At 43.2% G+C, this 14,653-nt stretch overlaps 1 protein-coding gene across 4 annotated transcripts in view; it reads left to right on the forward strand.

The window, feature by feature from the left end:
* pold1 (polymerase (DNA directed), delta 1, catalytic subunit) overlaps positions 1-14,653 on the forward strand; it is a 228,747-nt gene that overhangs the window by 49,783 nt on the left and 164,311 nt on the right. For all 4 annotated transcript variants that reach the window (XM_073033971.1, XM_073033969.1, XM_073033968.1 and 1 more), the window contains exons 10-11: positions 8,649-8,753; positions 12,521-12,661. In XM_073033971.1, the coding sequence (XP_072890072.1) occupies positions 8,649-8,753; positions 12,521-12,661 (246 nt within the window). The remainder of the gene's footprint in view (positions 1-8,648; positions 8,754-12,520; positions 12,662-14,653) is intronic.

Raw genomic sequence — 14,653 nt, forward strand, 5'->3', positions numbered from 1 at the left:
AAAGTGGCTACTCAAGTTGATTGGGTGATAAAGCAGGCAGGTGGCAAGCTTGTCTTTATTAGTTGAAGAAATGAGTTCAAGAATTGGGAAGTAATGTTACAGCATTTTAAAACCCTACAGTTGGGCTGCACCTGGAGTATTGTATTCAGTTCCGGTTGCCCTGATACAGAGGCTTTGGAGGTGGTGCAAATGATTCACCAGGACGTTGCCTGGATTAGTGGGAATAAGGAGAGGTTGGACAAACTTGTGTTACTTTCTCTGGAGTGGTTGAGGCTGAGAGGAGACCAGATAGAGGTTTATAAGATTGAAAAGTATAGATAGAGCAGACAGCCGGTATCTTTTTCCCAGGGTTAAAATGTCTAATATCAGTGGACATGCCTTCAAAGTGGGAGGGGGCAAATTCAAAGGAGTTGTTTGGGGCTAGTTTATTTTTTTTTAAAAAACATCATGGTGGGTGCCTAAAATGAGCTAGCTCAGATGAAAGTGGAGGCTGACATGGTAGAGGCTTTTAAGAGGCTCTTAGATAGCTACGTGGACATGCAGAGAATGGACGGATATGGACACTGTGTAGGAAGAAGGAAAGAGTTACTGTAGGTGTTTCATTAGATCAGCACAATATTGCACCAAGAGGGCAAGCATGTAATGTGAGGTGGGGGGTGCAATTTGGAAGGAGATATGGCGGGAGGGGGGGAGTTTTTTTTTAATACAGAAAGTGGTGGGTACCTGGGATGTACTGCCTGGTGTGGTGGTGGAGGCAAGTACAACAGAGACTCTTAGTCACATGACTGTTGTGTTGTTAGATGGGATTAATTTAGCATTTTATTTCTAAGTTATTGGCACAATATAGTGGGTCACGGGTCCTGTTCCTGTGCTGTGCTTCTAAGTTTTACTGAGAACAGATCACCTTCCTGCAATGTAGTTCTCCTTCCTGACCATTGAGATTTTCTCTGTTTAAACGTATTCATACTGAGATTGTGGGTAATTCCCAAATGAACGCAAATATCTAATGTGAAATTTTATTACAGTTATGCACATTTTGCTGGTGTTTATAAGGCTTAAAGCTTTATCTGTCACATCAAAACGTACAGTGAAGTGTGTCGTTTGTGTCAGTGACCAGCACAGTTCGAGGATTGTGCTGGGGGCAGCCCGGGCATCCACACCACCAACATAGTGTGCCCACAACACCAACATAGTGTGCCCACAACTCACTAAACCTAACCCTAAATGTACATTGTGCAAAGTGGGAGGAAACAGGAGGAAACCCCACACGTTCACGGGGAGAATGTACAAACTCCTTAAAGACAGCGGCAGGAATTGAACCCCGATCGGTGGTTGCTGGTGCTGTAAAGTGATTGTGCTAACCACTAGGCTACCATGCCACCTGTTTTTCACCTGCAGTATGAACTTGATAATGAGAAGCCATTTTGCCTTGGTGCTGAAGAGGGCCTGGTGCTCATCTGATAGCCAAGTGTTTGTGCTCCTTCAGTGGGTGTCACTGAACAGTGGAGCTTCCTGAGGTAAAAGTGAAAATGTTAGTGATCATTGAATGTCAGTGAATTTCCAGCCAGTGAAGTTTTGCTCCTACGTCTTATGATCTTAACTTGGTAAGTAAAGGCCAATTTATACTTTCGCGTCGAATCTACGCTATAGGTACGTCGTAGCTGCGTACCCTATGCCGTAGCCTGACGCGCACCTCCCCAAAAATGTACCTACATGTCGCGGCGACGCAGACTGCAACAACTGTGATTGGTCTGCTTGGTAGCATCGCATTTCCTCCTACGCATTTCCAGTTGCTTGGTACCAGTTTGTAGCTAGCTGCTACAGCCTGTTGACTTCCACCTGAAGCTAAAACTCGAATGGTCACAGCCGGTCTCCGAGTAATGTCTATAGGCATGCTGTGTGTACACTGATGTGAAATAAATGGTTGGAGACGATGAACCAAATCGTCAAATCTACCTGCTGACACCTGAAAATATTTGAAACACATTTCCTCGCCCATGTCTCTCAGTGGCCGGACAAGCACAGAAAATTCACCCTCCTTCTGCCTCAATCCGTTCAATGGTCGTACACACCATCTCCTCCGACATCTTCTCTCTTTTCTGTATGGCAGTAATTTCAAAAAAAGTAACTCCTGTTCAACCTTTATTAGCTCCAACATGATGTGCTCAGTTTCAGTCGCCATTGTTTGAAGTACATGAAGAAACTCAACACAGTGGCATCGAAACCCCACCGCCAACTTGCGTTTTGGCAGGAAGAAGTATAAATACAACGGCGTAGAGTCTACACAGAAGTATAAATCAGCCTTAAGAGTGTCAAATGCTTACAGGGAGAAGGCAGGAAAATGAGGTTGAGAGTTAAAATACAAAGTCAAAGTAAATTTATTGTCAAGGTATATGTATGTCACCGTGTATTACCTTGAGATTTGTTTTCTTGCAGGCATTTACAGGAAAATAAAGAAATACAATAGAAATTCATGAAAAACTATACATAAGCAAAGACTGACAAACAACCAGTGTGTAAAAGATGACAAGTTAGTAAGTGACACCGAGAACATGAGTTGTAGAGTCCTTGAGATCAACCATGGTAGAATGGCAGAGCGGACTCCAGAGACCAAATGGCCTAATTCTGCTCCTATGTCTTTTGGTCTACATTTGTAATGCAATTTGGGAAGATCTCCCAGAAATATAAATAACAAGGTAATCTTGTCAGTGGGTAAATATTGAATAGGGCATTGGAGAGCCCTGTTCTTTTTTTGTGTGAAGTGCTTTACAGCCCTTTGCATTGACCTGCAACAGCATGAGTACACCCATGACTTTGTGGCTAGGCTCGGCTCAAACTCCATTTATAAATTTGCTGATGACAAATTTGTTGTTGGTAGAATCTCAGACGGTAACGAAGGGGCATACAGGAGTGAGAGATAGATTGGTTGAGTGGCGTCACCATAGCAACCTTGCCCTCAGCATCAGTAAGACCAAGGAATTGATTGTAGACTTCAGGAAGGGGAAGTCAAGGGGACACACACCAGTCCTCATCGAGGGGTTCCTGGGTGTCAACCTCTCTGAGGACCTCTCCTGGACCCAACATATTGATACAATTACAAAGAAGGCATGCCAGTGGCTGTATTTCATTAGGAGTTTGAGGCAACTTGGTATGTCACCAAAGACACTTAAAATTTGTACAGATGTATTGTGGCAAGCATTCTAACTGGTATTGTGGGGCTACTGCACAGGATTGGAAAAAGTTGCAGAGGGTTATGAACTCAGCCAGCTTCATCATGGGCACCAGCCCTTCCACACTTTGAGGACACCTTCAAAAGGCGATGCCTCAAAAAGTCAGCGCCCATCATTTAAAAACCCCTTATCACTCAGGATGTGCTCTTTTTACTATCATTGAGGAGGTGGTACAGGAGCCTGAAGACACATGCTCAAATGTTTTAGAAACAGCTTCTTCCCCCCCGGCTTTCAGATTTCTGAACGGACAATGAACCAACCCATGAACACTACCTCACTATTTTTGTTCTCATTTTGCACTAATTATTAAATTTAATTTTAAATATACATGTGATTTAGTTGTTTTTGTGTATTTTCACTGTACGGCTGCCATGAAACAACACATTTCATGACATGTCAGTGATGCTAAACCTGACCCTGTGTCTTTAATGTTAAGCTAACACTCGTGACAATGCTACACTTGCTCAGAACTACACTGCAGCTCTGAAAGTCATTGCTGAGGTCACTCTTGGCGTGCTCTGTACATTTGTTATAGCAATGAAGCCATTATCTGGAAAGAGTGAAAAGCAGATTAACCAAAATTTTACCAGGACCTGAGCACCCAAGTTATAGGGAGACACTGGGCAAGGCAGGACTTAATTCCTTGGAGTGTAAGAGAAGGGTGGGTGATCATGAGAGGACATAGACACGGTGAATGCACACAGTCGTTTTCCCATGGAAAGGGAAATCGAAGACTAGAAGGCGTAGTTGTAAAGTGAGAGGGGAACGATTTAAAACTGACCTGAAGGGCAACTTGCTCATGCGGAGCATGGTGAATATAAGGAACGAACTGCTAGAGGAAGCGGTTGAGGCAGGTACAATAACAACATTTATAAGACGGTTGGACAGGTACACAGATATGAAAGGTTCAGAGGGACAAAGAGCCAAATGCAAGCAAATGGGACTAGCTTCAGTGGGTATCGTAGCCAGCACGGATCAGTTGGGCCGAAGGGCTTGTTCTGTGTTGCTCTGTGAATCAGTGGAGTATTTGCGCTGACTCAATTTTGGTTGGGAAACTTGTCCTGCTTGCATCTCAAGAAATGAAGTTGTATATGAGAGGAAGTGTTTGCATTTTATTTTGCTCTTTGCAGAATCAGTGGTGGATTGCAGAGTAGGCTATTCTTGTGTTTTCTCAGCAACTCTATTTATCCCGTTTTATATATGTATTTTATCTGCATATTATCGCATGCTTTTTGAAAGCACCACTGATGGAGAACTGATTAGTTTCCCCAAAGGGCAGATTCTAAAGGCCCACGCTCTGGAACGAAGTGAGGCTCATGCAAAAAAAAATCCTCTGTGGTTTGGTGTCTGCAGCCTCTCTGCTTTTAGATCTAGCCAGCTAAAGCAGTATTCGGTCAAATTTACATAGAAGGAGGACTGTGCCCGTTCGGCTGGGTGCACACAGCTTCACCATTAACACTTCTGTTCCATTGAGTGGAGGTGGGGGAGAAAACTAGTTTGGTTTTGGGTAATCAAACCTTTTTTTCTTTCCAAGTGCACCGTAGTGAAGTAGTTATTCTAGACCGGTGACTGAGGTTGTATACTGTAGTTCAAACAGTCGAAGCTTCAGGCCAAAACCCTTCTTCAGAAGGGTGCAGAATCTAGAGTGCATGTGAATGCAAAGGGTCTTGGCCTGAAACATCAACTGTTTATTTCTCTCCATAGATGCTGCCTGGTCTGATTTCCTCCACCATTTTGTGTGTGTTGCTCTGTATTTCCAGCAGAATCTCTGTGTTTGTAAGTTTAAGTACCACCATGGAGAGCTCTGAAATTGAATTCGATAAATCAGGTAATTTGGTCTATTACTCAGGAAAGAAATGCACCATGAAAGCTTCTAGTTTCTTCACTAGAGTGAAAAATCACCTTCATGGCTCTGCCTGGTCTGTGCAGAGCTCTTGTCTGTACTCTCTGGTTGACTTGAAATGGTCCACAAATCCTAACTGTTCCGGATAGGCAGTAGTGTAACCTTGCTGATCTAACCAACGTTCTGGGAACCTGTACCGCCAAAATAAAAATAGAGAATCCACACATTATGTCAACAATCTTTTACATCAAGATATTTATTTTCTGCAGACTTTAGGTAGCAATCCATGCAGTTTTTCATGAGTACAGAAAATTCTTATGGGTTCAGTCCACTGTCAGGCACTTTGTGAAAGAGAGAACAGGCAACAAGGTCTCATTGAGAATAAATTGCGAAGTTCAAAGTAAATTTATTATCTAACTCCATGTTTGTCACTATATATTACCCTGAGGGTAGTTGTCTTGCAGGCATTCATGATAGATGCAGAACAACCTAACAGAATTAACGAATAACTTCTTATAAAGATGAGCAAGCAAGCAATGTCCAAAAGAAGACAAATTGCACAAATACAAATAAACAATTAATTGAGACGGCAGATCCCAGGCCTGAGAGGGTATCGAAATGGCAGGGCCTGGGTCAGAGTGAGGAACAACTGTTGTTTGGCCAATTTAAGCGCCAGACCAGATTGAAACGGTTGGTTGTGTAGAGGCTGGAGGAGAGGGACGCGCCACAACGATTACTTGTCTTGTGCTGAACTGAGGTTGTTGCCTGCAGCTACTGGCCTCCTGAATTGGCTTTGACTGGCTTCAGGGCTGTGAACTCACTTTCATGAACTTCAGTTCTGAATGTTATTGGCTTACTTTTATTGTTTGCTTGATTTTTTTTTCTGCACATTGGGTGTTTGACAGTCTTTTTTTAAAATGGGTTTGATTGAGTTTTTGTTTTGTGGCTCTCTAAGGAGACAAATCTCAAGGTTGTACATAGCCTACATACTTTGATAATGAGTCAATTGGTTGTGGAATCAGTTCCGTGTTTGTCCTAATGGTTGAAGCGTAATAACTATTCCTGAACCCGGTATTGGGACCCAAGTCTCCTCTAGCTCCTGCCTGATGGTATTAGCGAAAAGAGAGCATGTGTTGGATGGTGGGGTCCTTGACGGCTGCTCCACTCTTGTGGTGCTCCCAGTGGACATGCTGAATGGTGGGGAGGGCTTTTCCTGTGATGGACAGTGCAGTATCCACTGCTTTTTTTCTGGCTGTAAATTTAGTACGCAATAGAAATATTAAGGGTGGCGCAACAGCGATCGGGGTTCAATTCCTGCCACCCTCTGGAAGGGGTTTGTACACTCTCCTCGTGACTGTGTTGGCTTCCTCCCACTTTCCAAAGGTGTACTGGTTAGGGTTAGTAAGTTCTGAGCAGGCTGTGTTGGTGCCAGCAGCACGGCCACACTTGCGGCTGCCCCCAGCACATCAAAGGACTGTAGTCGTTGACGTAAATTAACACATTCCACTGTTTTGATGTACCTGTGACAAATAAAGCTAATAATTTTTTTTAGAAGTATTTGTCTCTTTGTTGATCTTAGAAATGAAAGTCAATGAAAGATTAATTAAATGATGCTGAGGTATTAACCTTAGTGCTTGTTGGTAGCCCAGTTGTCTGGGGCATTCGGCTAAAGGACTGGGGGACTGGAATTCAAAGCTACATACTCGATCAAACTAATTCCAGGTGAGGAGCTAGTATTAGCAATGATTATGAAATTCATGGAGTTCTATAGAAACTCATTTCGCCCACCTATTTACTTTGGGGAAGGGAATTTGCTGTTACTGTCTTGTCTGTTATTCCAGGTCAACATGGCCGTGTGGGTCACTTTATTGCCTTATGAAATGGCCTAGGCAACTACTCCGTTCAACGGCAGTAGATACTGGTCTTGGTTGTGCTACCCACATTCTGTTCTTGAAAGTAAGCATATTAAATATCATGAGTTGCAGCAACCACAGGGCCCAGTCTTTTATTCCAGGTACCATACCTGGCACTTCTGACATGTTCAGAGGCTCCTTGGGAAACTAATGTGAGGCAGAGACTGATGGGTTCTTGATTGGCAATGGGGTTTGGGTTATGGGGAGAATGCTGGGGGGATGGTGTTTGAGGAAACAAACCCTGATTGAACGGCAGAGTAGATGCATTGGGCCAAATGGCTTAATTCTGATCTTGTGGAAAGATGCTGTACTTCAAGATTTGGAAGCTCGCTGTTGAGGCGTAACCTCTTTGCTGAGTTTCCATTGTGGAGATTGGCCCCAAATTGTGTTACCAGATCTCAACGTTTGTTTGCTCTTTAGAAAGCAGGTGGATCTAGTGTACGGAGGCATAAAACTTGGTGGTTGCAGTCATTTTATTAGAGTTAAAAGGATCAAATGCAAAAGGAAAAAAAAGCAAAGACAAAGTCGTGGTGATCTCATACTCGGACCAGAGATGACGACATTTCAGTAATAACAATTAACCTATCAAATAGCCGGATTCAAGTGGCTTGACACCTGCTGCAGAAAAACTGAGAAGCTTCTAGAAAGTAGAGTCTGCTATTCTACAATTACTAGAAAACCTATTGAGCAATTGCATGAATATAGGTGATTAAATAAAGATCATAAGCAAGCATAGGAAAGTTTAACCACAAGAAAAGCAACCCACAACTACACCCTGAACCAACATTCATGATTAAAGGATTTAACAGAGTGAGCTTGGATGAGAATAGGCCCTGCTGAAAGAGTGATGGAGAGTGGGAGGTGGGTGTTGTGTAGGAACACTGAGGCTTAGTGAGCCCTTTCCTCTGCTGTAACATTCTACGTAATAAAGAGAAAATAATACTTTTGTTTAGAAATGTGTTTCAGCTATTGTCAAGTTTGATCATTCGTTGACCAGGTAGGTTAGCTGTCCATCTTACTCCAATTGGTTTTGAGTTACTACTCTCCCCACGCTGGGCCCCTTCTGTAGGACAACACCCTACTTCTCAGCGGAGATCTTGCAGCGCGTGAGCCAGTTTGAGTGGGAATTTGATTGTTGTTCAAATTTGTCTTGTTAAGATTGAAATCCTCTGGGAAAAACTCTGTCCCTTTATTCACAAGCTGACACAACGTCGCTCAGCTCAAACACAATCCATAAATTTGCCGATGACACATTTGTTGTTAGCTGAAACTCAGACGGTGATGAGGAGGCATACAGGAGTGAGATAGATTGATCGGCTAGTTGAGTGGTGTTGCTGCAACAATTTTGCACTCAGTGTCAGTAAAGTCAGGGAATTGATTATAGACTTCAAGAAAGGGCAGTCAGGAGAACACACACCAGTCCTTATCAAGGGATCAGCAAGGGAAAAGGTGAGTAAGTTCAATTTCCTGGATATTAACATCTCTGAAGATCTATCCTGGGCTCAACATGTTGCTGCAATTATGAGAAAGCCAGGCCAGCGGCTAAGGCTACAAGCACTCTAGCAAATTTCCACAGATGTACAGTGATGGGTTTATTTTCAAACGTTGGTGTACAATTTGAGGACTTCAAATACCTTTGCGTATTTTTCTCTTTTTCCTCAGACTTGGTCAGAATTTATCCGAGTAGCTGATCCTGATATAATTACTGGATACAACATTCAGAACTTTGACTTGCCGTACTTGATCAACAGGGCACAGGCGCTCAAGGTAAGAATGATGGTGCATTTTTGTCACCTTGTTTTTTTTTTCATCGTGCCTGGAGTTCCCTTGACTTGGCGATAATTTATGCACACGTAACATTTTTAACAACCTGCCAGATAGCCTTGTGAACAGCCTGGTGATGTATCTCTAGTGCAAGTAAAGGTAGAACAAGGTTAGCCCAGTCAGCGCCCAGCGTCTCGCTCAACATTTTGGTGAGTTAGAATTCTATAGAATTTATCATGCAAAAGGAAGTCAAGTTGCCTATCCAATCCAACAGTTAGACTCCGATTCATATTGAGATTTATTTATTACATTGAAATGTCCAGTGAAATGCATTGTTTGCATTAACAACCAGCACACTCAAGGATATACCAAGGGCAGCCCGTAAGCATCACCACACATTCTCATGCCAACGTAGCATGCCCACAGTGTTCAGCAGAACAACACAAGCGGGAACAATAAAACAAGACAACAATAGCAAAGAGAAGCCCTTCCCCACCCACCTACTTTCACATACTGACAGGCCTTCAACCCCAGGAAAGGTTACCTCTGGGCCTCCAGTCCTTAGCCAAACTCTCAGTTGTGCAGACATCAGGCATCCAACTTCGGACTCTGCCTCAGATTTCATCTTCGGACTCTGACTTCTTGACGTACACGGACCTCTGACTGCGATGACCTGGACTTCTTAACGTCAACGTGTTCCAGTGCATCAGTCTGTTTTGTACTGCTAATATTGTCAAGGTCTCTCTCTCTCACTGGTGAATACTGAAGCAAAGTATTCATTAAGAACTAACTTCCCTCCTCCATCTCCAGGCTCCCATTTCCTATTTTATCCATGATTGGACCTACCCTCACTCTAGTCATCCTCCTGTTCTCCTGGCATCGGGATTTTCTTTTATCCTACTTAACCAAGGGCTTCTCACATCCTCTCCTAAGTCCATTGCTGGCTACTTTGTAACTCTTTAGAGCGCTGTCTGACTCTTACTTCCTAAATCTTAAGTAAGCTTTCTATTCCCCTGACTAGATGTTCTACATCTCCTGTCAACCACAGCTCGTTCCACCACCCTACCATTCTTTCCCTGCCTCAATGGGACAAACCTATCCGGAGCTATGCAAGAGCTCCCGAGACAACCTCCACATTTCTGTGCATTTCCCTGAGTATATTTTATGCTTCCAAGTTCCTGCCTGATAGCATTGTAATTTCCCCTCCCTCAATTAAATACTTTCCCATACCGTCTGTTATAAAGGTCAGGGAGTTGTGGCAACTGTCTCTGAAATGCTCACCCACTGAGAGATCTGTCATCTGACCAGGTTCATTGTCTAGTGTGAGAGTGAAAGGTTGAAACCAAGGCCAATGCTTACAAAGGGAACTGAGTCAATATTTACAAACTTGATTTTGAGCCTCTTCATTCTGCAAGTCCTTCCCTTTTATGCACTTGTTAATTTTCTTTGTGAGTCAGCTAACTGGAGATGAGTGACACTGCTAGGTGAACTCACGGCGTTGCTCTCAGAGCAAAATGAGAACAAAAGCTGTTTCCTATTTCAGTGCTTTGAAAATGTCAGGTGGCAGGTGTTGTGTCTGCACGGAGCAAGAATAGACAACAGAGTAGTATGATTGAACGTTTTAACTGAGTCACGTTAGTAACTGTACACGCTGGGCAAACTTTCAGTGCTGTAGAGACGAGCTGAGCCCGCTGAGATGGAAAAAAAAGTGCATTCTGAAGTCTAAAAAGAGAGGCCTCTGCACGTAGGAGGCCCCATCGATTAACTATGTGATCGATTGGCTGCATGCGCACTAACCAATTCTCGTGATTGATCTGATACAGTTCAGCAGGCGGTTTGGAGTCTAGATGTGGTCACATTTGTTACACTCAACGTGCAATGGAACTTCTGTAAGGATGTAAAAATGTTCATGGTCATGAGGTACCTTGGACTGAATGCTTTTGTCCCGTCTCTATCTTGTGCTAATACCCATTTTATTTTGTTTATTAATTTGCATACATGCAAGTTATTTTATGTTAATTGAAGTTTGTGTCAACCTGTCTTTGTCCTGTTCTTGTAATGTACTGTGTTCCTGCAGCAGAAAGTTAATTTTCCTGGCATTTACACCCAGTGTATGTATACACACCACAATGCAGCAGTTAGTGTGAAGCTTTACAGCGCCAGTGATCAGAGTTCAATTCTGGTTGCTGTCTGAAAGGAGTTTGAGTGTTCTCTCCGTGACTGTGTGGGTTTTTTCAGGGGCTCCAGCTCCCTCCTACATTCAAAAGCTTATGAGTTGGTGAATTGTGGGCATGCTGTGCCGGTACCAGAAACTTGGCGACACTTGTGGGCTGCCCCCAGCACACCCTCCAACTGTGTTGGTCGTTGATGCAAACAACGGATTTCATTGTATGCTGTAATGTACAAGTGACGAGTAAAGCTAACCTTAAAATCTTAAAACCTATGACAACAGTAAACTTGATAAAAGGTAAATTGCCAAGAGGGAGAGCAAAAGGCAAAGGTTATAGTGATAGGGTTAGGTGAAGGTAGTGTAAGAGGAAGACTAGCTTGCATCACTTGGGCCAAATGACCTATTTCTGTGTTATAGATTTATAATAAATAAAAAAAAAAAAATCCTGTTTTTCTCTATCCCAGTGTTTGTGGCTGAGAGGGAGGGCGGGCATCTGAACTGCTTATTGCCCGGTGGCCATTTAGTAAGGAGAGGATACTGATTTACTTGTAAGGTGCCAGTGCTGAGAGACTTCATCTATGTGGGGGTAATTGAGATATTGGCATTGTTCAGGGCACATTGACGCAGGTGCTTGGCATCATGAATGCTTGCAGGGGCTGAGGTGGTTGTATCCAGAATAGGTGAACAGAGAAGACATTTTCTATAGTGACGAGATGTGATTTAGAATTCATTGTATAGAGGAAGATTAAAGGTTAGCTTTATTTGTCACATGTACATCAAAACATGCAGGGAAATGCCTCGTCCACGTCAACGGCCAACACAGTCTGGGGACAGGCCGCCAGTGTCGCCATGCATCTGGCACCAACGTAGCACGCCACAACTCTGCAATGTGGGAGGAAACCAGAGCACCCGGAGTGAACCCTCACAGTCATGTGGAGAATGTACAATCTCCTTACGGATAGCGGCAGGAATTGAACCCTGATTGTACAGTCTCCTTATGGATAGCGGCAGGAATTGAACCCTGATTGTACAATCTCCTTACGGATAGCGGCAGGAATTGAACCCTGATTGCTGGCGCTGTAAACCATTGCGCTAACCATTATGCTACCATTCTATTATAACTTTCGAAAGGAAATAGCATAAGTATTTGAAAGAGGGTAAAATCTACAAGGAAAAGCGAGAATGTTCTAACATTATCCAGGAACTAATACAAAACAACTGGTCTCATGGAAGACTCCTGTGAAGTATTTATTGTATATAGGCCCAATCTGTCCACCAGTTTCCTTTCATGCTTTGATTGATGCCTCTTTGTGGTATTGTGGCTGAGATTAGAAATTCAGTGGATGAGGGTTATGATCGAATCTCAATGCAGACATTTTACTGAATTTCTCTTTTTTTTTCTCGTTGCACATTCTTCCTGTCTTTTGGAGTCTGTGCGAGGTTAAGGAAACATGGCCAGTGCGAAAGTAGGAATCAGTCAGTTGGGTGTTGGTTAACATGAAAATAATATTAACCAGTCTTTTACAGCAGGTTATCCTGTCATATTTAACCTGATGTTTGGAGCTGACTAACACTTAAGAGTGACGTATTGTTTTTCCAGGTGACGACGTTCCCATTCCTGGGCCGTATTCCCGGCGTAAAAACGGTAATCCGGGATTCCTCGTTTCAGTCTCGCCAGATGGGTCGGAGAGAGAACAAAGTGATTAACACTGAGGGAAGGGTGCAGTTTGATCTCTTGCAGGTAGGTAAAGCTGTGAAATGAGTAGTTACCCAGTGTTAGTGATAATGGAAGTTTGCTTTCGAAGTTCAGAAGGTTCATTGAGGTTCATTGGCTAAGCCGAGTCAGCGAATATCTGTGAATCCACTGGCTAAAGCAATTCCTCCTCATCGCTGTTCTAAAGGGATGACCTTGTGTTCTGAGGTTGTGCCTTTTTGTTCTCTTTAACATTACAGTGTCTTATTCTGACTTTTCTTGGCCTTCTCTCTGCTGGGGGGGAATGTATCTGTGCTTGACGCATCTCCACCATATGAGGCCTTCCATTGTTCCAATTACCTTTTGTCCGTAAAGCTTTGATTCCATCAAGTGAAAACTATTTGCAAACTTCACTGTCAGTAAGTCTGACATCGTTTGTTCGGCTGTCTGAAAGATCATTTCTCATTCCATTGGAACTGGACTTCCTCTAAATCTTACTTTGGCGCAGGTTATTTCTCCCCAAGATATTCCCCGGACTCTCTCGTGGTGGAGGAGGCAGAGTCATTAGGGGCATTTAATAAACTCTTAGGCACACGGAGGGTAGAAAAATGAAGGGTACGGGGTGGGAATTGTTTGATTGATCTTGGAGTAGGTAAAAGATAGGCACACTGTGGGCCAAAGGCCCTGTACTGTGCTGTAATGTTCTATTTTAGAAGATGTATTTTAATTGCTTCTAAAGGTTCCCTCACTAATAACATGTTCTCGCACGAGCTGACTCATTCCACAGAACCAAACCCGGTAATGCTGCCTTCCTCATTGGGTCAGCAATGTACTCAAACAAGATCTTCTGAATACCCTTCAGAAATTCCTCCCCACCCTCACCCCTTTTGTTATTACTAACCAGGTCTGTGTTTTGATATTTGAAGTTTCATATCAAAATTCAAAGTAAATTTATTATCAAAGTCCTTACCAATTAGTGTCCCTGGTCTTCTGTTGCTGTAGCCTATCCACTTCAAGGTTCAACGTGTGTGCGTTCAGAGATGCTCTTCTTCACACCACTGTTGTAACGTGTGGTTATTTGAGTTTCTGTCGCCTTCCTCTGTTCTCCTCTGACCTCTCTCATTACAAGGTGTTTTCGCCCTTAGAGCTACCACTCACTGGATTTTATTTTTGTTTTTTGCACCATTCCCTGCAAACTTGAGAGACTGTAGTGTGTGAGAGCTTCTGAGATGCTCAATCCAACCCGTCTGGCGCCAACAATCATTCCACGGTCAGAGTCTTTCAGGTCACGTTTCTGCCTCATTCTGCTGTTTGGTCTGAACCTTTTGACCATATCTGCATGTTGTTATGCTGCCACATGATTGGTTGACCAGGTATTTGCATTACCAAGCGGGTGTACTGGTATACCTAATAACGTGGCCACTCTCACGTATGTTGAGATTAATTTTTTTTAGCAGGAATTTACAGGGAAAAAGAAGTACAATAAAACTTTACAAAAAAACTATGCGTTGACAAAGACTGACAAACAGTCAGTGTGCAAAAGACAAACTGCAAGTGAAAAATAATACTGAGAATGCAAGTTGTAAAGAGTCCTTGAAAGTATGTCTATAGATCATAGAATCAGTTCAGAGAGAAGTGATGAATGAACTTAACCACGTGAGTTCAGGAACCTGGTGGTTGTTGGGTTGTTCCTGAATGTGGTGGTGTGTTGCCTCCCTCCTGATGGTAGTAGTGAGATGAGGGCATGGTTTTGGATGGTGGGGGTCCTTGATGCTGTTCTCTTGTGAGTGTCCCATGTAAATGTACTTAATGGTGGGGAGAGCTCTGGTCTTTGTCCCTAGTTTAGACCCACTCTGGGTCGTGCAGAGATGGATAAAGCTGAACATATTTACATTTTCTCTAGATGTGCTGCTCAATGTCTTTCTGTTCTTCCCCAGCTTGTAGAGTGGGGTCCCAGTGACATGATCATCCTTCTGTTTTTTTATTAAATGTAAGCATCTCCGTTCTGTCCCTGACTGTTCCAAGGTGGTTTCTCTCCCA

The sequence above is a fragment of the Hemitrygon akajei genome, chromosome 31 (genome assembly GCF_048418815.1).
Source record: "Hemitrygon akajei chromosome 31, sHemAka1.3, whole genome shotgun sequence".
Taxonomy (NCBI): Eukaryota; Metazoa; Chordata; class Chondrichthyes; order Myliobatiformes; family Dasyatidae; genus Hemitrygon; species Hemitrygon akajei.